We start from the raw sequence: 22465 nt of genomic DNA on the forward strand, positions 1-22465 counted from the left end.
AGCCATGCTGTGGTAGGCGTCCCACGTATAAACTAGAGGAAGATGGGCACGGATGTTAGCTCAGAGCCAGGCTTCCTCAGCAAAAAGAGGAGGACTGGCAGTAGTTAGCTGAGGGCTAATCTTCCTCCAAAAAAAAAAAAAAAAAAAAAAAATTAAATTGGTGGATCTTGAGTAAAGCAGATAGCCCTCCATAATGTGTGTGGGCCTCATCCAATCAGTTGAAAACCTTAATAGAACAAAGACTGACCTCCCCTAAGCAAGAAGGAATTCTGCCAGCAGACAGCCTTTGGACTCGAACTGGAACATCAGCTATTCCCTGGGTCTCCAGTCTGACAAACCCACCCTGTAGATTTTGGACTTGTCTCCATAATCATATGAGCCAATGAGCACCAATTCTATAAAATAAATCTCTTTCACTCTCTTCTCTCTCTCTCTCATATGTGTATACACACACACACATGTATCCTATTTGGTCTCTTTCTCTGGAGGTTTTCTCAGAATACAGAAGGTTTTGGTAATAAGGGACTAAATTTTTCAAGTAAGACATGAATATATAAAGTATTTCCTCATCAATAGTTTGGAGAAAGCCAACCAAGTCAGAGGATGTAGCTAACTCTTCCATGGCAAAAACTCCACAGCATGGGGACAAGCCATTCTGGTATAAGAATTCATAAACTCTTATTTTTGAGGTAACCAGCTCCGTGCATCTCAATACCCTTCATGCTAGATGTTTGAAACGGGCTAATGCTGTGTGGGGTGTTTTTTTGCTTTTTTAGATTATTGTAACTTTTTTCAACAACTTTGTTAAGGAATACTGATGTACAATAAACTGCACATATTTAAAGAGTATAACTTGATGCATTGTGACACATGTAAATACCTGAGAAACCATCACCACAATAAAGATAATAAACATCTTCCCTCCTCAGGATTTCCGTGTGCCTCTCTATAATCTATACCTCCCTCCATCCCTGTCCCCAGGCAATCACTGATCTATTTTCTGCTCCTGTAGATTAGTTTGCATTTTCTAGAATTTTCTAGAATTGGAATTGCTAATGCTGTTTTAAATGTTAGAACCTCCTTCTTTGCTTTGGGTGCTTCTGGTCACATCATCACCACACGAACTGTGCTGCTTTGGGGAAGCCTCTATCAAGGGCACCCCCCACCGAAAACCCTGCTCTAGATGCCACTTCCCTACCCCATTTTAGGTAACTTTCTCATTTTCCAAAGCCGAAAAGGACCCAGGAAGGCTCACACGATTCTTTTCCTGCAGCTCCCTGGCTGTGACCTTTCAGTTTCTCTTCCTCTACATGGATAATGAATGCTACAGCCCTGATCCTGATGGGCACTTCTCCAGTTAGGGCCCCAACCACACATAGTATGCTCTCTGGCACTCAGTGAGGGCAATTGGGGTTCAGATCCTGTCCCATCTAGATTTCCCAGTACTGGCATGACAGATACTGCTTCTCCCCACTGTCTGAGTGTCTGAGTGTGTGTGTGTTAAGTATGTCCAGGGGATGCATAAAGCTCTTGTTATATAAAGTTGCAAGTATATGTTTTAGCATACTTATTTTTGAAAATCAAGTGCTTCAACCCTTTTAAAAATTTTATTTTTACTGTACAAAAGAGAATCAAATATAAAATGGTATTTACTCCAAAATTTCATTATTTATGACTTCTTGTTTTTTTTATAACATGACAGAGGTCCCATAGAAAAAAAAGTTACTTTAGTCTAATCTAAAAAAATAAACTAATCCAGGGGCCGGCCCGGTGGCATAGCAGTTAAGTTCGTGCACTCTGCTTTGGTGGCCCGGGGCTCGCCAGTTCGGATCCTGGGCATGGACCTAGCACTGCTTATCAAGCCATGCTGTGGCAGGAATCCCACATATAAAATGGAGGAAGATGAGCACAGATGTTAGCTCAGGGCCAATCTTCCTCAAAACCCGCCCCCCCCAAAAAAAATTTAATCCAGATCTGAAATGTGTGTGATTTCATCTTTTATATCCTTAATCTCAGCTCGGACTACTGTTAAATTAGATATCTTTTCATTTAAGACAGCAATTTCCTTCTCTCTTTGCAGTAAGTCCTTAACCAACCTGCCAATGCGTAGTGTTAAGTCATTTACCAATGGCTCCAAACGGGAAAAGTCCTTCTTTAGATTATACACCTTTGGTTTTAGATCATTTGCAAAAGTCACTGTCTTCAGAACCTTAGCTCTGTCACTTTCTAAGCTTAAAAACCGATCTGTATGCTTGTTGAAATCACTCTTTAGCTCAGAAAGTATCTTCTTAACAGAGGTAATTCTTTGTGAATTTTCAGATGCTGTCTTTCGGAGCGTTGCTGTTCGGTCAATGCTACTTGAAAGAAGATCACCTATGTTTTTTACTGTACTTTTTTCTACTTTTTCTATTTTATTTTCTAGTTCTTGCACAGAATCTGTCAATGATGTTACATCAGTTATTAAACCTGAAATACGTCGCATGTCTGTTTTTACAGTTGTAATCTTGAGACCAACATCTTTTGCCATGGAAGTTGTACTTTGGTCTACTTTTGTAACATCTTGAGAGAGAGTTGTCAAATTGTTGTTCAGTATATCCTGTTTTTCACTTATCCTGTTGGACCAAGTTTTCACCTCATAAATTTCCTCCTGTAGACGCTTTAGACGAGCAATAATTTGAAAAGACTTCAGTTGTTCCATGATAGCTTCAGACTTCTTACACTATAAAAAAATACAATACCACAATAATTAAATTGGTTAAAAGCTTAACATTTAAAATTCAACTTAAAGTTTAGGTGTTATTTTTAACTATAACTCAGTTACTGATCTTCTGGAAAGCATTTGGTAAAAGATGTATTAAGTGTGTCACTAATGAATAAGAAGGAAAACATTAAGGAAACTTCATAAAATGTTACAGGAAATGGCATTTTTCAGTTACTATTTTTGCTCCATCAGTCCTCTGAACAGTGGCAAAATGAGCTAAATAAGAGGCAGTGCTGTGTTTTTTTCACTTGCTGGAGAAGGGAGGAGGAAGCCTCCTCTAGATGAGGTTTGGCAAATTTGGGGGGTCAAAGAAGGTAACATAACTTCTGAAACAAAGTTTGTTTGTAGTTATAACGAGAGCTAGAATGAAGAGACCAAGGTCCAAGACTATGTGGACGTGTTTTATTGTCCTGTCACTTTTAAGAATAATTTTCTGGAGTATCTAACTATCCATGAGACCTTGAATAAACAGTAGTTTAGTAGAGAAGACAGACATGTAAAAACAAAACAACAAGCAAAAAACTATCTCCAAGGTTCTAAAATTCCATGATTCCCAATACAAGTGGTTCTCAACTTCTGTATGTTTCAATGCCACCCTCCTTCCCCACCATCCATTGTATACTGCTATCTCCAAATTGTCATTTTGGTTTAACTTGGTCATATTAGTTGATGAACATTTTGAGCCACACAAGTGCCTGGCAACATTTCAAGTTGTTCTTTTTGTTTTTGTCGGTGGTGGTGTGTGTGTGCGTGTTTATATAGCAGTTTTGGGGAAGTTGAATTATTTTACTGTATTTCGAATATTTGAAATTGTATTACATTGTGACATCAGTTAATAAAATTAAGAGGGAAAGGGGAAAATTAAAATGCTTGTTACAGTGATAATATGGGTAAGTCTCATAAACAATACAAAATTGAAAATTAAAACAAATGTGCTCAAAGCCCATCTATGTTGTAACAAATAGCAGGATATCTTCCTTTCTCATGGTTGGATATATAAACGTATCCAAGTAATACACTGTATGCCTTAAATTTACACAATGTTACATGTCGAATATAGTCAACAACAAAAAAATAAAACAAAGATAGGAATTTTCAGGTGAGACTATTAAGCTTCAACAAGAAGATTAACAAGCTCAGTTAACCTTTTGGGATTATCTTGGTAACATTAACTTAATTTTATTTAATGCCGTGTGCTCAACTATGAAGAAAAAAAATTAAAGAACAAATGTAAACTATATTGTCAAAGCCTGTGTCGGAAGACAGACATACATTGTGATTACACTGAAAAAGGGAATCTCACTTCCAATATGTATGTCAATCGTTTGACTTTTGCACATTTAACTTTGAGCTCGTTTTCTAGGAAAGCATTGTTTTAAAGTAGAGATTGTCTACAGCTTTCTACTGATAATCAAAACCATTTTGATTCAACAATATTTACTGTGCTAGTATGTGCTAGTATGATCAAGAACTGTCTCTGCTTTCTGGGAGTTTGTAATTTAGTTTGGGAAAGAAAATAATAAATGGATTTAAAATCCAGAAAAAACATGGAATAAAAAAGCAAATATGCAGACTGAAAAACATTTTTTACAAAATAAGATAAGCAGTTTAATCTAAAGACATCAAGTTTTTTCCAAAATAATTGGCCATTTCTTCAATATTTTTTTTACGAATCACCCTTCTTAAATTACATTTGCTTAGTTTGCTCAGTTAACCTTTTGAGATTATTTTGGTAACATTGACTTAGTTTTATTTAATGCAAATAAAAATTTAATATGCTTGGAATATTAGTTTTATGGCAGCTCTAAAAAGGAGCAGCTACAGAGTTGCAAAGAAATGACAAGCTGAAATGGGGCCGTAGAATAGTTAATTCAAAGCAGCAATAACCCCTCCTTGCCCCAGCACATAGGTTTGGCTTCAAAATATGTTTTGGGATTTTTCTCCTCAATAAGTTTATGCTACATTAGTTATCAGTGAGGAAGGTGACCCAAAATGTTCTTTGGTAGAGAAGTGAGATTGTGAAAATGTTACTGTGGGTATCACATTAAGCAATAGCCACAAATAGGAAGGAAATCAAGTAGTGATTGCAAAACCATGTTTTATTTTATTTATTTATTTATTTTGAGGAAGATTAGCCCTGAGCTAACTGCTGCCAATCCTCCTCTTTTCTCTGAAGAAGACTGGCCCTGAGCTAACATCCATGCCCATCTTCCTCTACTTTACATGTGGGACGCCTACCACAGCATGGCGTACCAAGCCGTGCCATGTCCACACCCGGGATCTGAACTGGCAAACCCGGGCCGCCAAAGCGGAATGTGCGCACTTAATCACTGTGCCACTGGGCCGGCCCCACCATGTTTTATTTTTAAGGGGAAAGTTTTGCAATTAAGTGTATTTGCTGAAACAGAGACTCGCACAGGTGAAAGGAGATGGCTTACTTTTATCTATTTCATTACTAGGTTATCCTCTATTAATGTATCTATTCTAGTAGAGTAAACTTAGCTTCATAGAGTTACACAGTAAAGACACCTCAGAGAGAGCTAAGTTTATTCTTAGAAGGATCAGATCATTAAGAAGCTGCTAGTAAACCTCTTTGTTTCACTTGGTAGCTTATAAAGGCAATTTATCATGAACTTCTATTGATCTTTACTAAAATATAAACTCCATACAGTGTAGGGATAGTCTAGAAACTGTTTTACTGAATTATTCTTAAAAATTATCTACAGCTTGTTTATTTGCCTAGGACGGACAGAAGGATAGGAGACTGTATCAGTAGCTCAGAAGATTTAGCCGGGTATTTGAATATTTAAGTTCCTATCACATATGCAAGGTATTAAGCTAGATGCTGTGCTGTGATGTTAAATACCGTCTCGATCTACAAGCATAACAACGTGGTTCAAGGGAATGATTTCTGGGTCCAATTGGCCTTCCAAAAACTTTAGGATCTTTGAATTATACTAAAGGACCTGGAAATTTTATTGATCTCTAAAATTTAAAAGCACTTAAAGCCAGAAGGGATCTTAGAGATTATTTGGTACAATTCCCTCGTTTTACAAATTAAAAAACTGAGCCCCAAAATAAAGTGCCCAAGAACATATAGTTAGTGGCAAAGCCAAATTAGGATTCCAGTCTAGGGCTCTTTCTCCACTACTTTCCCACTCTTCCCTGAACATTTATTGATTCCTTCTTATGCCAAAGGCCCAAAACAAGTTTAGGTCACAGTTACAACTTTTGAGTGACTTATAGTCTAGTTTAAGGGTGACATGGTAGTAGACACATTTGGCTGAATTATAGCTTTTTGAATTCTCAAGATAGTTCTACTGACAGCAGATTTCTTGTGATTTTTTTCCTCCCCTAGTTGAACAGCAGCAGGTTGCACTGTATAGTGGGAGGTCAGTGGCCTCTGGAGTTGGACAGACATAGCAGCTTGATTAAGATTTTGGGGCCAGCCCTGTGGCGCAGCGGTTAAGTGCACATGTTCTGCTTCAGCAGCCCAGGTTTGCCGGTTCGGATCCTGGGTGCGGGCATGGCACCACTTGGCAAGCCATGCTGTGGTAGGCGTCCCACATGTAAAGCAGAGGAAGATGGTCATGGATGTTAGCTCAGGGCCAGTCTTCCTCAGCAAAAAGAGGAGGGTTGGCAGCAGATGTTAGCTCAGGGCTAATCTTCCTCAAAAAAAAAAAAAAAGATTTTGCTGAGCCTCAATTTCCTCATTTGTAAAATGGGTCTCATAGCTAGCAAAGCTGCAGTGAGACTTAGTGATACATCAAATGCCGAGCACAGTGACTGGGACATGGTAGGGACTCAGTGCATGGAGCTGTTAGGATGATGACATGAATGTATTCCTCCTAGCAGTGTCACAGAATAGGCTCCAAAATGTTAGTTCTCTCCTCCCCTGCTGCGTAAAGCTGGATGGAGCATTTTGATTTGTATTAAATTAATAGTTCATAGCTGAACTGAAACAAACTGATGCTGGGTAAATTTGCAGAGGATTTATTTTTTTTTTTTTTGAGGAAGATCAGCCCTGGGCTAACTACTGCCAATCTTCCTCTTTTTGCTGAGGAAGACTGGCCCTGAGCTAACATCTATGCCCATCTTCCTCTGTTTTATACATGCGACGCCTACTACAGCAAGGCTTTTGCCAAGTGGTGCCATGTCCGCACCCGGGATCCGAACTGGCGAACCCCAGGCCACCAAGAAGCAGAACGTGTGAACTTAACCGCTGCGCCACCAGGCCAGCACCAGGCTTTTTTCTTTTTCTTCTTATTCTTCCTAAAGCCCCCAGGGCATAGTTGTACACTCTAGTTGGAAGTCCTTCTGGTTGTGCTATGTGGCACGCCACCCCAGCATGGCTCAATGAGCGTTGCCATATCCATGCCCAGCACCCGAACCAGTGAAAGCCCAGGCCACGGAAGCAGAGCATACAACCCAACCACTCGGCCACTGGGCCGGCCCATGCAGAACTTTTGACAACTGTGCAAATATGAGGTAAATCTATAGAGAAAGGAGCTTTTTTTCCCCAACTGTTTGGTGAATTTACAGCATCATTATTTATAATGACATCATATTAAGCTTTGCTCAAGATTATAGATTCATACAATGGTCTACAATTACAATGAGGTTAAAAATAATGCAATTAACTTTGTATTTTACAGTTTAGTTTTCTATGAAACATAAAGGCTAATAAATCAACATTTTTCATTTTCACAAAATATAAAAGTACACAATCAACAGGCTCTAATCATTAAGCAAAATTTAAGGCAATATTACTGTAAATATACTTTTAAACTTTACATCCAAAAGTTTAAAAAAAATTAGGTGTTCGTTTTAAAGAAGTGATTTATATGTGCTAAATTAAAAAAAAATGGACCCAGTACTCATAGAAATTAATTGATATAAAATTTATTATCAACTACAAAGATACAAAAATGTGCTCTAAAATATGGTAATCTTCCTTAAAGGAAAGACTACAAATGTAACAATATTTGATACATAGGGAAGTTTTTGAAATGTCAAGTATCTGTGTTAAATAAATGAATGTAAGAAACAAAGACAGACAAATTAAGTATGTCTAAATCTCTCTAGTGGCAATGTTTTATAGGAAAACCCGAGTAAAGGAATATGTACATGTGCATACATGTGTTTATACATGTACTCAATAATTTTCTCATGAAATACTTGTAGAAGGGCAGTTTTTCTTTCCCTTGTAACTGTCACTACAGAGCACAGTGGCCACTCTGTTTCCATTTACTTTTTGTAACCGTTACTATGCTATATACAAGTTAACAATGATGTATCAAATCTGGTGATAGGCAAAAAAAAAAATAAACGAATAAAAGTGAAGAGTACAGGAGATCACATCTGCCCTGACAGGCCAGAGGTTGAAACAACAAACTTCCAGCTAACTTTATAGTCTATTTTATTAGCATGAAAATAAAAGTAAACAAACACAATTTTGCCAGTGTACACAGACAAGAACTTAGACGTTCAGAAGTCAAGAAATTTAATGTTAAGATTTCAGAAATTAATGCTACGCTCCTTAATAGTAGCACTCTTCCAGGCTTATTTTTATGACTCATGGCTGTCTATCATAGGCCCTCCTAACCCCAAAGTAGAACTTGTTTGGGATTTTCCCAAAAAGTGTGCAAATTTACACAGTAAAACTACCTGACCACAACTACTTTTTGTAACTGTTATCAAGTTCTTTGTGTTTAATTCTGCTGAAATTGCATTATAAAACTGGGACTACAGTTGGTTACTGACAAGAAGAAACAAATAAGAACACTACTTCCACATGCAGTTGACTCAGTTTTCAACCCTAATCTCAGATGCTCTTGACACGAGTTTACCAACAAAAGTCTTATGTGCTCCTCCAACCCTGCTCATTTCTGATGATCATTATTGGAAAAATCTAGCTAGCCCTCCCCTTAATCTCACCTCAGCGTGTCCATGTCTTATTCCTTGTGACTCCCTTATGTAATTTTGAGTAAAATAAAATCACTATGTGAAACAAGTTTGGTTGGGCAATTAGTTTGGGGACTCTTTAAAATAATAACATACTTTCAATTACCATCATTATCATCATTTCTCATTATACTGCTTTTTCCTCTTTAAAATAGGCCACAGGCTTATTGGTGTATTTTTCTTGTAAGTAGAAGAATTTATCTGGAGATCATGTATCTAGCAAACTCAAGAGTCTGAAACACAGTTAGAACCTTCAAAAAAAAAAAAAAGGAAGCCCAGGTATACAAAGATATTCCAAAAGTCCATCCTTCAAGGCACACATACTTAATTCATAGGAAAAGGCTTCAATACAAACATATTTACTCATTTGAAAATTCCTATCAGAATCTGTAACACAGTTTAGAACCTCACCAAAAAGTAAAAACGTTTCCCAGGCTCCAGAGTTTTCAAAAGTACATCTTAATTCATAGCAAAGCTCCCTAGGTTCTCCCTCAGGCAATGTTAGCTCATATTTTAGACAAAATTCCTATGAACTTGGTTGTCTAGATTCTTAGCCTGAAGTAAATTAATGAAGAACTGGCTGAGTCAGGCATATTATCAACCAACCTGACAGTAAGATCAGGTCAGTGGGTCACCTTTTCAGATGACAGAAAAGCTACAGGAAATAGACATAAAGTTTGAAAATAGCAAACAGGGGTCATTTAGTGAGGAGGTAAACACTCCTCAATAGCTCCTAGAGACATTAATACATTTGGGTCCAATATCATAGGTAAAATTCATAATGATGTCCATTAATTATTAGAAAAGGATTAAAAAATATTAAGTATATTGTTTTAAAAAGTAGAAGAATATATATTTTAGAAATATTTCTATTTAAAATGGATAAAATGAAATAAGTTTTATTGCTTAAAAAGAGAAGCTTTGATTATCTAGATAATCTGTTTGTGTGGACATCTCACTCATTTTCCAATAATGTAGGATAAGTGAGGCATATTAAAGTAACAAAAAAGCACGGAAATAATCAATTTACATACAACAATATGCTTCATCAGAATAAATGTAGTGCATTTAAAAATCACTATCAACTCCTTTATTTTCTAGATTATATTCTTCTAAAGTTCCCTTTTCTCTTGTACCTGAATATACCATAAAATCATGAACTTTTCCTTTTAGAACATCCAGTTCATTTTGCATCTTTAATATGCTATTATCATACTGAATTCCTTCAAGGGTTTTCTGCATGTCCATTATTTCAGACACTGCTTTCAGCATATCATCTTCCATATTAAACATCTGAATAGTCAAGTCTTCCATTTTCTTTTCTGTCCCTATTAGATCCTGAGAGACTCTGAGGACAGAGCGAATAGCACTTTCAATTGTTGGCAAATGTGTCTTGCATTCTTCAACTTTGGGTTCGTAGTTGGAAAGTTTATTAGTCAGCTCTTCATCTCTGGCAAAGAGAGCATGCTGTTCCTCTTCCAACTTTTCAACTGCTTTTGTGTCAGAGCCTAGCTGCTCCTCTACTCGCAGAAGATCTTCTTCTTCTTGTCTTTTCACTGTTCTAATATTCCTTAATGTGCTGTCTTCCAAATCTTTTAGTCTTTCAGTGAGCAATTTTATTCCTTGTTCAGCCGAGTTAATTTGGACAGTAACTTGAGAACGTATGCGTTTTGATTCTGATTTGAAAACGTCTGTATTAACATTCATTTCTTCTAGGCTTCTCTTCCAGAAATCTGTAACATTCTGGAATTTCTCATTAAGGCTTTGCATCTTTTGAATGAGCGTCTCTTCACTATTCTGAATGTCATGCATGATACTTTGGAGGCTGGACACTTCCTGCTCAAACTGGGTCACCAAAGACATGGATGATGTAGCTTCCTGCAGGATACTTTCAGTAGACTCAAGCTGCATTTATAACACAAAACAATTCCCAAGGCTACTTAATAACTTTTATATGAGGGAAACACTCTAACAATCATGTGGCAAGTTCAAATTCTGAAGATGTCTAAAATATCCAAGTATATAAGAATCATACTGACAAAAACAATTATTACTTTAATAGTTGTCAAATTATTTTTAAAAATTTAATAGATTAGTGCTATGGTAGAAAAAATATACACTTGAGTTTACAGTCCTAAATATTTGCAGATTTTTATGGAGGGATAGTCAAGAGAAAAATAATGTTACAGAAGTTTAAAGTAGATCACATTTCCCTCTTTTTTCCACTCCGATGGAAAGCAACTTAGTTGTAATTTTTATGGTTATTTGGCTTTTTTATAAACTGCAACTTAGTTATAAAATTTGTTAACTTTCCTAAATCCTATGGTTCTGGAAGTTTCTGCCTGAGAAAAAAATTTGTTGACTGACCTCTTGTGGAGAAGGTACCAGAATCAGATCTTACAGATATCACAAAGGCAAAACTGAGACAACTAATGTCAAATGGGAAAGTGTTCTAAGTATCTGTAAATTACGGTAAACTCCTGGCATCTCCTATATGTGTCCAGAATGTAGAAGAGCCAGGTCGTGGACCTCTTTTGGTCTACACTCACACAGATGATATAACCTTACAGAATACAGGAAGGCATAGAAATGATCATTAATTTATCAAATGTTTGCAGCATTGTGTTGAAGACATAATACTGTACAAGACATACTTCTCCCCTTAAGTAGCTTAGTTTAACTGGGGAGAAAGCCAAGTCTATATGAGTGATGACAGGGGAAGAGCTATAGAAGCACTTAGGTAGGGCACCCAAACTAGATTTTGATGATCAAGGAAAATATTTCAGAAGTATTATCTAATATCTGCTTCCAGTTACTTCCTTTCTAAATTATTCTAACACCATAGCCAGATTAAGCTTTTAAAAATTGCTACACAGACCCACAACTAAAATATACAACCTTGTACTGGGGGGATTTGGCGAGAAAAAAGCATGAAAAAACAAAAAGAAGATTGGCAACAGTTTTTAGCTCAGGTGTCAATCTTAAAAAAAAAAAAACTGCTATGCACATCATGGTACAACATTAAAAAACTCACAATGTTTCCTAATACTTCTAGGGTAGAGTCCTAAATTCCATAACCTCTCTCTATGCTATTTTTCCCTCCTCTTTGCTTAGTTAAGTTGTGTTCTTCCTTCAAGGCTCAGACCAGATTTCAGCTCCTCAGTGCGGCATTTTTCCACAGCCTGAGCCCTGACAGCCTGAACTCCTGTAGCACCTATTATATTATGTTTTTGCCAACTATTTGGTACTTAGCATATATAATTCAAGAATTCTTGAGTGTTCACTCTGTGCCAGACCTTGTGCTAGACAGACAGAAAATATAGATATAGTACAGTCCCTGACTTCACAACTTGATAGGGGAGATAGTGCTTTGAATCTTTTAAATCATATATTCTAGAGTCCCATAAGATTTATTGAGTGTCTTCTGTTCCATTATTAGGCACTAGGTATGCAGAGATAAAAAACACAATGTTTGTCCTAAAGAGCAGTAAAGGAGACAAGCAAATTAATAACAACAAAAAATCACAATAGATTATGGTTTGTATCACGACAGAATTAGCATGGGGAGAATGTATGCTTAGAGGAGAGATCAGAAGTCTGGAGGGCAGTGAAGAAAGGCTTAGAAGCGACTCTGAAATCTGACTCTTTAACAGATGATGAATTACCCTGGGGAAGATATGAGAGCTTCTGCGTTCCCTAGGGGAAGAGATTATGTTTTATGCCTTGTTGTAGTCCCCATATCTCAGGGTATAAAGAACATGTTTGTTGATGTTTAGGAAGAAGAATGGCTATAAACTTTCTGGGCCCACCTCAATCAACACCTAAAGCAGTTCCAAGTGATAGCTGGGAACAACATGTGAGTCCTGACTAATAGAATAAGACCACTCTGAAACCTTGTTTAAAAATTATTTTCAATGTATATATGTAGCCATAATACAACTTCCTTTAAAAACCAATTCTGAGAAATACTTGTACACTGGTAATACCATTAGATTTAGTTATCTTATTTGCAGCATTCTGAAGCGGCAAGCTTATCTGCACCTAAGGTCACGTCCTTTGGAGGCTGTTCAGTAGAGCATCATTTTAATCTGGAGGCAGTATACCCCAGTAGACCACAAGTATAAGATCAACTTTTCAGGATAATAAGGTCTCAAGATTTAATCTGCCAATATATAGCGACTAGTATACCACAACAGCTAGCATTTTTGGGCTACCAATATATTCTAACAGTTTTTCATTTTTTAAAGAGCTAATACCTTAAATTTATTACTGCTTGAAAACTTTCAAACACTTTTGCATAGATATTGTATCTCATCTGATCTTTATAGAAATCTTGTTATTCTCATTTAATAAATGATGAAATAGAGGCCAAGAGAAGTTAAAGTAATTTTTCAAGGTCATACGGTTGTGATGAGAGCCCACGTGTAGATGTTTTCCCCTCCTACTGAGTTAGGCTGGCCTTTGGGGGCAGCTTTGTGAAAAGGCAGCTATCGTTAAACTATTCCTAGGGCAGGCTGGGAGAGAAAGAGCTATGCAAAGACTGAACATTTCTTGGATCCTACGATGATATTTTAAAAATGTGCTTCAAAAAGAATTTTAATGGCTACCAAATTTTTCATTTAAAAAAGAAATCTTTCTTCAAAAAGATAGGAAGTTTCTATCTCCTGGTATGTTTTCTATCATTATGCTTTTTCTGATTAGAGGGCCCCTCAACAACTATAACCAGATTCCAGCTTGAGCCCTAGGTTAAAATACCAACTCTTGCAGCTTGTTCCCAAGGTAGCTAAACTCACCCTCCATGAAATCCTCTGGCATGGGTGGGAGATGCATAATTTTCACCCATGGTTTTTCTCTTTTTTTTTTTTAAAGATTTTATTTTTTTCCTTTTTCTCTCCAAAGCCCCCCGGTACATAGTTGTATATTCTTCGTTGTGGGTCCTTGTAGTTGTGGCATGTGGGACGCTGCCTCAGCGTGGTTTGATGAGCAGTGCCACGTCCGCGCCCAGGATTTGAACCAACGATACACTGGGCCGCCTGCAGCGGAGTGCGCGAACTTAACCAATCGGCCACGGGGCCAGCCCCTGGTTTTTCTCTTCTGAGCGATTATATGCTCATCCTGTGCATGAGGCTGTAAGAACTTAGACACTCTGTTTCATTTCTGTCTACTTTTATAACATCTTTGCTTACCCCGGTGCCAAGCACAAGTCCTTGTCTACCTTAGGACACAAGTAAAGATTTAGTGAATGAATAAATGAACAAACAAGGCATGTTTCCCAATGACAGCTTGGTCCCTGGTAGCCAGACTAGGCCCACAGGATGCCTTACTGATTGTAGCTGACCCTCTCCTGAGAAGCGAGGTAGATAAAATTCTTTAATCTGTCTCAGATTTCTAAGAATCACAGTAATAATGCATCTGCATTTGCAGGTTGAAGAAACACAATATAAACGTGGATTTTAGTTTTCATTTGGCTACAAAATCTATTTATTTTTAGGTTAGTTTTTCTTATATGCATATGTATATATGCTTACCAATTGGAGAGTAAAGAAAGAAAAACTGACGGATCTTTGCCCAAGTGCTGTTTCTATTCTAACTTTATACCTGAAGATTAACTGTATTTTCAGTGCTCTAGATACTTAACATTTAAATACAAAATTGAGGTCACATCAATATGAGCATATGGTTCTTTTTAAACAATAACGTTTGTTATATAAAAAAATCCTGTCCTTTCAGAATATAATCTAAGTCTAAACTGGATTGAAGGGAGAACGTGAAGAGGTTGGAAGACTAGTGAGAGTTAAAATAGTAATGGTCTACAAGGCAGGAAAAAAGAATTTATAAACGAGGTAAAAGGGTGGTAGTGGAGAAGAAAAATGGGAAAATCTCCCCAAATAAACCAATTAATAATTACCTTTTCTGAGATTAAACTGATTTTACTTTGAAGCCCTTGGAATTCATTGGCTTCTATTTTCAGTAACTGGTATTGGTTTTCCACCTTTGCAAACTTTTCTGACTGCTGAAATACAAACCTGGAAAAGAAAGAAAAAATCACTACCTCCTAATTCATATCCATTTAAGTCTGAATTTTCAAGGATTATTTTACACCCACTTCTGGTAGGAACAACATGAATTCTGGTACAGGTAGTGGCAGCTTTTATTAGTTTATTTCAACAAACATTTAGAAAGCCTGCTATGTGGTAGTTACTGGTTTAAGTGTACTACTCAAGCATAGATGAGTGAAACTCTGCCCCTGTTCACACTCACAGTCCTGTGAGCGAGACGGTGTGATATCTGTAACAGAGTATGCACGAGAAATATTGTGGAGGAAGAAATGATGAATTATTTAGAGCAAGATATGTGATCTCTACTATTTTTCTTAAGGCCGTATTTGGGCAATATCTAGAAAATTAATCTTTTTACACTGAAATGAAGAAGCAAGAGTTATTTATATAAAAATTTTTTAAATTAAAATGTAGGAGAGGAGAAAAAAGCAGTGGAGCGGAACGAAAGAAATGGGTGATGATTAGAAGTTGCAAAACAGAAGTCAAAACTGAAAACAGGAGTCAGTCATTGTCAAAGTGACAAGAGAACACATTAGCACTGCAAGGTGCATAATACATACAAAAATACAAGTCATATTGGTGTACTTCAGGTACCATTCTAAAATTGGAGTTTGTTCTTCATCTGGTAAATCGTAAAGGGTAGAAGCCTAAAAAAGTTATCCTAATCTTAAAAACAATAAATGGACTTTTGCTTGTATAGGACTTGGAATGAGCAAGCACAAAAGAAATGCTTTGGATCTGATACCATTTTGGTTAATCTACTCTGATTCAATTCTTTGGGCTCAGAAAAAGCAGCTGAAATTCTTTGTACATTTACTGAGTCATCAAAAAGCAGTGGAGAACCATATGAAATGAGTGCCTAAATCAGAGTACATAGACCAGTGGGTCAAAAGCTTTGCTGCATATTGGAGACACCCGGCAGCTTTAAGAAAGTCTGATGCCTGGGTCCCACCCATGGAAATTATGACTTAATTGGTTTGGGATGTGACTTGGATATTGTAAATTTTATTTTTGTTTTGCTTTGTTTTTGTGAGGAAGACTGACCCTGAGTTAACATCTGTTGCTAATCTTCCTCTTTTTTTTTTTTTTTTTGCTTGAGGAAGATTGTCACTGAGCTAACATCTGTGGCAATCTTCCTCTATTTTATGTGGGATGCCACCACAACATGGCTTGATGAGCAGAGCTAGGTCCAAGCCCGGGATCCAACATGTGAACCCCGGGCTGCCAAAGTGGAGAGTGCAAACTTAACCACAAGGATATTGTAAATTTTAAAAGCTCCCTAGGTTACCTGGGGATCTCAGCAAAGCTGAGAACCACTAATTGACACTGTTTTGTGAAACTGACTTCTATTAAAAGTCAAATACTTAAAAATTCCAAAACTCAATGGAGAGGTGAAAGACTTCTGCACTTCGCATTACTGCAAAGGTGGTGATGTTTCAAGCTCATAAATGTCATCATTAGGCTAGATGGTGCTACAAAACTGCCCAAAGCTAAAATAGATTTTCAGCTTTTTAAACATATGTTGGATGAAATAAATTTCTTTTGATGATGGCTGTCTATCCTATAAGATAACACTGAATTGACTAAGCCGAGGTTACACAATTAGTACAGATTGAGTTTTCTCCTGTGTGCTAACAGGAATTTTTAAACAAAACTTCCAGTTATCAGAAAATGCCATTATTCTAATTTTCAAAGATGGATGTGTAGACAATTCTTTTTTGATTCGCTGTTTCATTCTTTGCTTTTAAGAGGTTCTTTTCGTAGTATAGGCTTACCTGAGACTAGGAGACAGAGACCAAGGATAGAGATAGCTCTGAAGAAAGTCTAATATCAGGAACTAGTTTTATCATCCATTTCTCCACAGTGTTACCTCATGAGTTTATTCTATAAATCAGTGTGTTTATTTAGAATAAACTCGTTATTATAAAAGAGACTTTTTGTGAAAGTTGATCCACTACAACAATACATTATAGGACTTTTCATTTTATTAAATTTTTTTCTTTTTGAGGAAGATCAGCCCTGAGCTAACATCTGCTGCCAATCCTTCTCTTTTTGCTGAGGAAGACTGGCCCTGAGCTAACATCCGTGCCCATCTTCCTCTACTCTACATGTGGGATGCCTGCCACAGCATGACTCGATGAGCAGTGCCATGTCCCCACCCAGGATCCAAACCGGCGGACCTCAGGCTGCTGAAGCAGAACGTGCGAACCCAACCAGTGCACCACCGGGCTGGCCCCTTATTAAATATTTTTAACGCTGTATCTCTGCCTTCTCTTCAAAATTCAAATATTAAGCAAAAGCTTGAAGAAAACGGTGTCATGTTAGTGGAAATATAACCTCTAATGATAATTTGCAGGATTTTTTTTCATGGTTATCTTCTCAACAAAATAAAAAAAATAAAAGATTCACCATTGTTACATACGAATAGTGCATATAAGAAAAAACAAACATCAAGTTGACAGTGCTAGTAATGAGAAAAATGAAAAGTGGTTTGTACAATGCTGAGTTAAAACACATTTGTTTCCTTTTTTCACTTAGATGTGCCAGACACATTCTAAGTGCTTATAAATGTTTATAAAACATTAACTCATTTAAGGAAGAGATGATTTTCTAGAAGCCAAAAATGGTATGCTGAGAGAAGACGGCTTCAATTCTGAAAAAGTAATTTTTGAAACTGGCATCCAGATTAGTGCCCAAGGTGCTTTGTTTCCTTTTTTTTTTTTTAAAGATTGGCACCTGAGCTAACATCTGCTGCCAATCCTTTTTTCTTCTTCTTCTTCTCCTCCCCAAAGCCCCCCAGTACATAGTTATATATTCTTGTTGTAGGTTGCCGCCTCAGCATGGCCTGATCAGCAGTGCTAGGTCCACACCCAGGATCCGAACCAGTGAAACAGTGGGCCGCGGAATTAGAGCGTGCAAACTTAACCACTTGGCCATGGGCCGGCCTGCTTTGTTTCCTTTTTATGAACCAGAGGTACACTCTAACAGGAACAGTTCAAGGCCTCCTTACTCTCTATCTTCCCTAGTCTAGATGAGACAAACAGTTAGGGTCTGCTAAGGGCTACAGCTTCTAGTAGAAAAAAGAAAAGGACTATAAATAGTTCTAGAGCAGGGATTTCTATTTGTAGGGTCTTGGCCTCTCTTTGGATTAATATAAAAGGGAGGCAGCACATCATACTGGTTAAGTGTGGAGCTGGGCAACTTTGGCTCTGCCATTTACTAGCTGTATAACCATGTTGGGCAAGTTATTTAATTTATCTTTGCTATAGTTTCCTCATCTGTAAAATGCGGACACCACTACTTAGTTCATATGGCTGCCGTAGAGATTAAACGGGTTTTTAATTATAAAGCTCCTAGACAGTGCCTAGAGCGTAACACACCAACGATTCTCTGTAAGTACCTGGCCTTTTGGACTGCTTCGTGCAGCTGCTTTTCCATCCCTCTGAGAAGCCTAGAGTGGTATAAAAGATTAGGGCTCCTCCCTTATACTTGCACTTGATAGAAGCCCCAGGTCTGTCTCCCTTTGAAACCAGGGCTGGGTTTATAGCAAATGAAGGATGGAATGGAACGGATGGATGAGACCACTGACAGGAAGAGAAGCACTCTCTTACCCTGTTTCTGGGCCTCTTCTCACTCTCACATAGGTAAAGGCCTTGAAGGTATTGACATAGGAGAAAGGGAGCCGGGTTAACTGGCTACCTTAGTGTAGGACTTAGAAAAGGTATCTTTCTGACTCCTTCAAAATCCATCACTACAGACCTCAGTCTATGTCAGTCTACAGACCTCACATAGATTCAGGGCCCTGTAGGATTAAACAGCGTGCATTTCCTTGGAATGTTGCCTCTGCAGAGCTCCTTTAGGAAGCTTAGGTGATGGCAGACAGCTCATTGAGGATTTATAAATACAGAATTTTCTCTGGCTGTCTCAACTTGATAATGAAAAAGAGGCAAATAACCAAAGAAAACTGTTATTATGGACCTTCTGCAAGAAATGGAGTTCCAGGGCCACTACTACGGTCAGTACCCATTTGGCCCTGTGTTTCACACTACAGCCTCATTTTCAGCGCAATACTGAATGTTCAGGAAAACAGTGACCATATTCTGTTTTTAAAAAGCAGGGTGTTTAAAGGATAACCCTGTCTTTCAGACAAAGCTCCACTAACAACAAGCTGGAAAATGAGGTTAACCAAGATTTTGCTGTATAATTTATAGAGAAAGTTGTACTAGATAGATGATAGAGGGAAAAACGTGAATTATTGTTTAAAGAGCTTTTGACTTCTTATACATAATTGTCACAAATGTTATGAAAAACTTTTATAAAGGCAATTTAAAAATCTGTTGAAATTTCCAAAAGAAACTTAAATTTTCACAACAGAACTTCCAGTTGACTAAATTTCCATGTACTGTAATCAAATAAGCTTGTAAGGTTTTGTGTCTTATTTAGTGACTTCACAACTTTCAAACTTTTTAAAGCATAATTTCTTCAATTGTCTTATCTGAAAATTTGCCTTAAGTTTACAAATGAGGTATGCAAATTATAACACTCAAGCCATATAATTTTGGGCAACGGTATCACTAGTGTCTTGTTAAGCTGACATAGGATGATATATCAGGACTTTAACAGAGAGAAGATGTTAGAATATAGCACTTTTTTATTTTATTTTTCTGGAGGGGAAGATTGGCCCTGAGTTAACATCTGTTGCCAATCTTCCTGTTTGCTTAAGATAGTCGCAGAGCTAACATCTGTGCCAATCTTCCTCTACTTCGTATGTGGGATGCCACCACAGCATGGCTTGATGTGCAGTGTGTAGGTCCACACTGGGGATCCAAAACCAACTTTTGTTATGCATTATCTCTGTTTACTTTCAAACAAGGATCCAAAGACTAAACGTCTGAAGACACATATAATGACGTCTTGAAATCCTCCTTGGGCAGTGAAGGATGTAAACTTTCCCCCTCGACCTAATCTGACAAAGTGTGAGAGGATGGATAAGCTGTGTTTAGGAGTATACAGATAGCACATATATTCGCTGTTGTATTTTAACCATCAGGACAGTGTTAGTACAGTAAGCATTCAATAAAGATTTGCTAGACCCACTTTTAGATGCTGAAGTATGTGTTCTAGTGGTAAAGATTGCAATGGCTTTCTTATAATTCCAGTGTGCTTTTAAGTATTTTGAGATGCCAAACGTTTGTTTTTTATTTGGAAAATGCTTGCAAACGTCTTCCCAGAATAATTTCTTATTCCTAAATTTACCATGAATAAATAATTTGCTATAAACAGCAACCAAAGTACTTATACTTCAACTCTTATGGCAAAAGATTTCACAAGAGCAATTAACAGTCAATTATTTTAAGAACAATCATATATCTGTCCATTTTAGGAATAATCTTTGAGCACTGTTTCATGATTTTGCAGACACAGTTCAAATAAAATCTTCCTAATGAATATAACTTGTTTCTTTATTGTAGGCACTTAACAGTAAATTCCTAAGCTGAAGTGTCTGCTTTTCAAGAGTTTTTTCCTTTATAAATTCCTATTAGTGTGTTTTCCCACGGACTAACAAAATTATTGAAAAGCTGAACATTTTGTGATGTAATTTATCTCACATGAATATGTATTTTTGGATAATTAATGAGAATAAATACAGTAACTAAAATCAGTTGTATTAGGCTTCAGAGAGAAGCAACATACATCTTTTAGCCTACTAAATTCTATTACTGAATAACTTTCCCAACACAAAACGGGTTTTTTATTTACCTAAAGGTCATGCATTTTAAGACACAAGAATAGTTTATTTAACAGTAAATCCAGTACATTTATTCTTTTAAGATCAAAGTAATAATGTCCCATAAATAAAAATACCATATTAGTAAAATAAACAATTTATCTTTTTTTGAAGAGAATATTTAACAATCAACATTTCACTTTATTGTAACAAATCTTTTATTAACTTCGACTCAGAATGAGTCAGCAGTAAAGCAGAATTTCAAATTTACGAACATAGGGGGCCGGCCCATGGCCAAGCGGTTAAGTTCCGAGGCTCCACTTCTGCGGCCCAGGGTTTTGCCAGTTCAAATCCTGGGCACCAACATGGCACGGCTCATGAGGCCATGCTGAGGCGGCGTCCCACATGCCACAACTACATGGACCCACAACTAAAAATACACAACTATGTACTGGGGGGCTTTGGGGAGAAAAAGGAAAAATAAAATCTTTAAAACTTACGAACATCAAAAGTGTTCTAAAGTAGAGGATGTCCAGGGTGCCTTCGAGGATACCATTACTCTTGAAGATGAATAACCAACTTCTAAATACTTTAAAAATAGGTAAAAAATGGAGGGGCATTCTAATTTACAGCGTCAGTCTTACTATTAAAATGAAATAGTTGTTCCTAAAGAAAACGATTGGGGAAAATGAAATTAATAAGTTGGTTTTAAGTTTATTCCTAATATTCATTTGTCCTATCATACCAATATATCACTATTCGCTTGGTTTAAAAGCTATAAAAGTCTAGTTTTAGGTGAACACAAGTGCTATATACTTTTGCAGCTTTATAGTACTAAAGTCAAATCTGTAACTTAGGAATAGATTTTCAATTCAGAACGCATGCACATTGATCAAAATATGAGAAATCCTCCAAACTTTGATATTATCATGAACGTCTGTGGCTTTGAGATCACAGGGAATTCTTGTAAGGTTTCAAACGTTCCTATTAGGCATTCACAGGGTGGGGCGGGGCGGGGCAAATTTGTCCCGACAAACGCACAGCAGACAGGAAGTAACGGGTTAGAGAAACGTGAAAGCTCCTGACGTGTAGTAGGCGCTAAATAAAATCTGGCTGAATCCGCCTCGCCTAACGGCTGACTCCTCCCCAAACCTCAGCCTCAATTCCAGTTGAGCGATCCCGGCACGACACTAGTAAGTAGGAAAAAGGAGTTACAAGAAACGAGCGAAAGGAAAGAAAAAGTTGGGCTGTCCTTTCTTTGGGGTCGAGGGAGCGGAACAGAAGTCCCAAGTCTCGGGGTTGGAGGTTACCGGATGCCGAGTCGGGTGGGGCCGGAGCCCCGAAGAGCGGGGCGACCAGCGGAGGCCGGACACTTACCAGGCCAGGCCCAGGCACGTCCCCAGAGAGAGCAGGCTCAGGCCGGTCCGGGGGTCCGCCCAGCCCCCGCCTCCAGCACCTCGGGCCTCGGGGCTCTTCCCGCCCTCGCTCCGCTTTCCGGGCTCCGCGGGGGCTCCCTTAGGCCCCGACTTCTTCCGGCTCTTCACCTCCGACATGTTGGAGGTCCCGAGGACGACAAACCCAGGCCGCCTCTTCACCCTGGGGGATCGGGACGTGGCCGCCTGAGCTCCGCCGGCAGCCTCGGCGGTGACCGCGCCCCCTCTCGGATTTGGCGCCGCCCGGAAACCAGTCCCCTCCCTCTGCCGGCCATCCTCGCTGCTTCACAGCGCATCCCAGCCACCCGCCTCCTAGGTCCTCCAGCTGAGGCGGACAGGAGGCCTACCTCCGCCCGTCTCTGCGCTAACGCTGCAAACCTGAAGAAATCATAGCTGCGGGCGCGAGCTGGCCGCCAGGACGCGCGGGGGCGGGGCGGAGCCGCTCGCGCCACGTCGAGCGCGCCGCCGCCGCGGGCCTCCCTTCCTTGGGACGCGGCGCGCCCCTGTGGCTTAGCCACGC

General features: G+C 38.3%; 2 protein-coding genes across 4 annotated transcripts in view; one reads left to right on the forward strand and one right to left on the reverse strand.

Annotated features, from left to right (window-relative positions):
• Window positions 1-1588: 1588 nt before the first annotated feature.
• IKBIP (IKBKB interacting protein) lies at window positions 1589-22065 on the reverse strand. 2 transcript variants are annotated; one of them, XM_008519898.2, is made up of 3 exons: window positions 21890-22065; window positions 14634-14751; window positions 1589-2719 (listed from the first exon to the last, which is right to left on the reverse strand). In XM_008519898.2, exons 1-3 carry the CDS (start codon window positions 22063-22065, stop codon window positions 1964-1966), a joined length of 1050 nt encoding a protein of 349 aa, XP_008518120.1. In that variant the 3' UTR covers window positions 1589-1963. The 2 variants fall into 2 exon arrangements, with proteins under 2 accessions (XP_008518120.1, XP_008518116.1); XM_008519894.2 differs by lacking the exon at window positions 1589-2719 and adding an exon at window positions 8164-10630.
• Window positions 21561-22465, forward strand: part of APAF1 (apoptotic peptidase activating factor 1) — a 68439-nt gene continuing 67534 nt past the window's right edge. The window contains exon 1 of one of the 2 annotated variants that reach the window (XM_008519890.2): window positions 21561-21705. The gene's annotated coding sequence lies outside the window, so the exon portion shown is untranslated. The remainder of the gene's footprint in view (window positions 21706-22465) is intronic. The other variant, XR_011534643.1, reaches the window with a different exon arrangement.

Source organism: Equus przewalskii, chromosome 29 (genome assembly GCF_037783145.1).
Source record: "Equus przewalskii isolate Varuska chromosome 29, EquPr2, whole genome shotgun sequence".
NCBI lineage: Eukaryota > Metazoa > Chordata > Mammalia > Perissodactyla > Equidae > Equus > Equus przewalskii.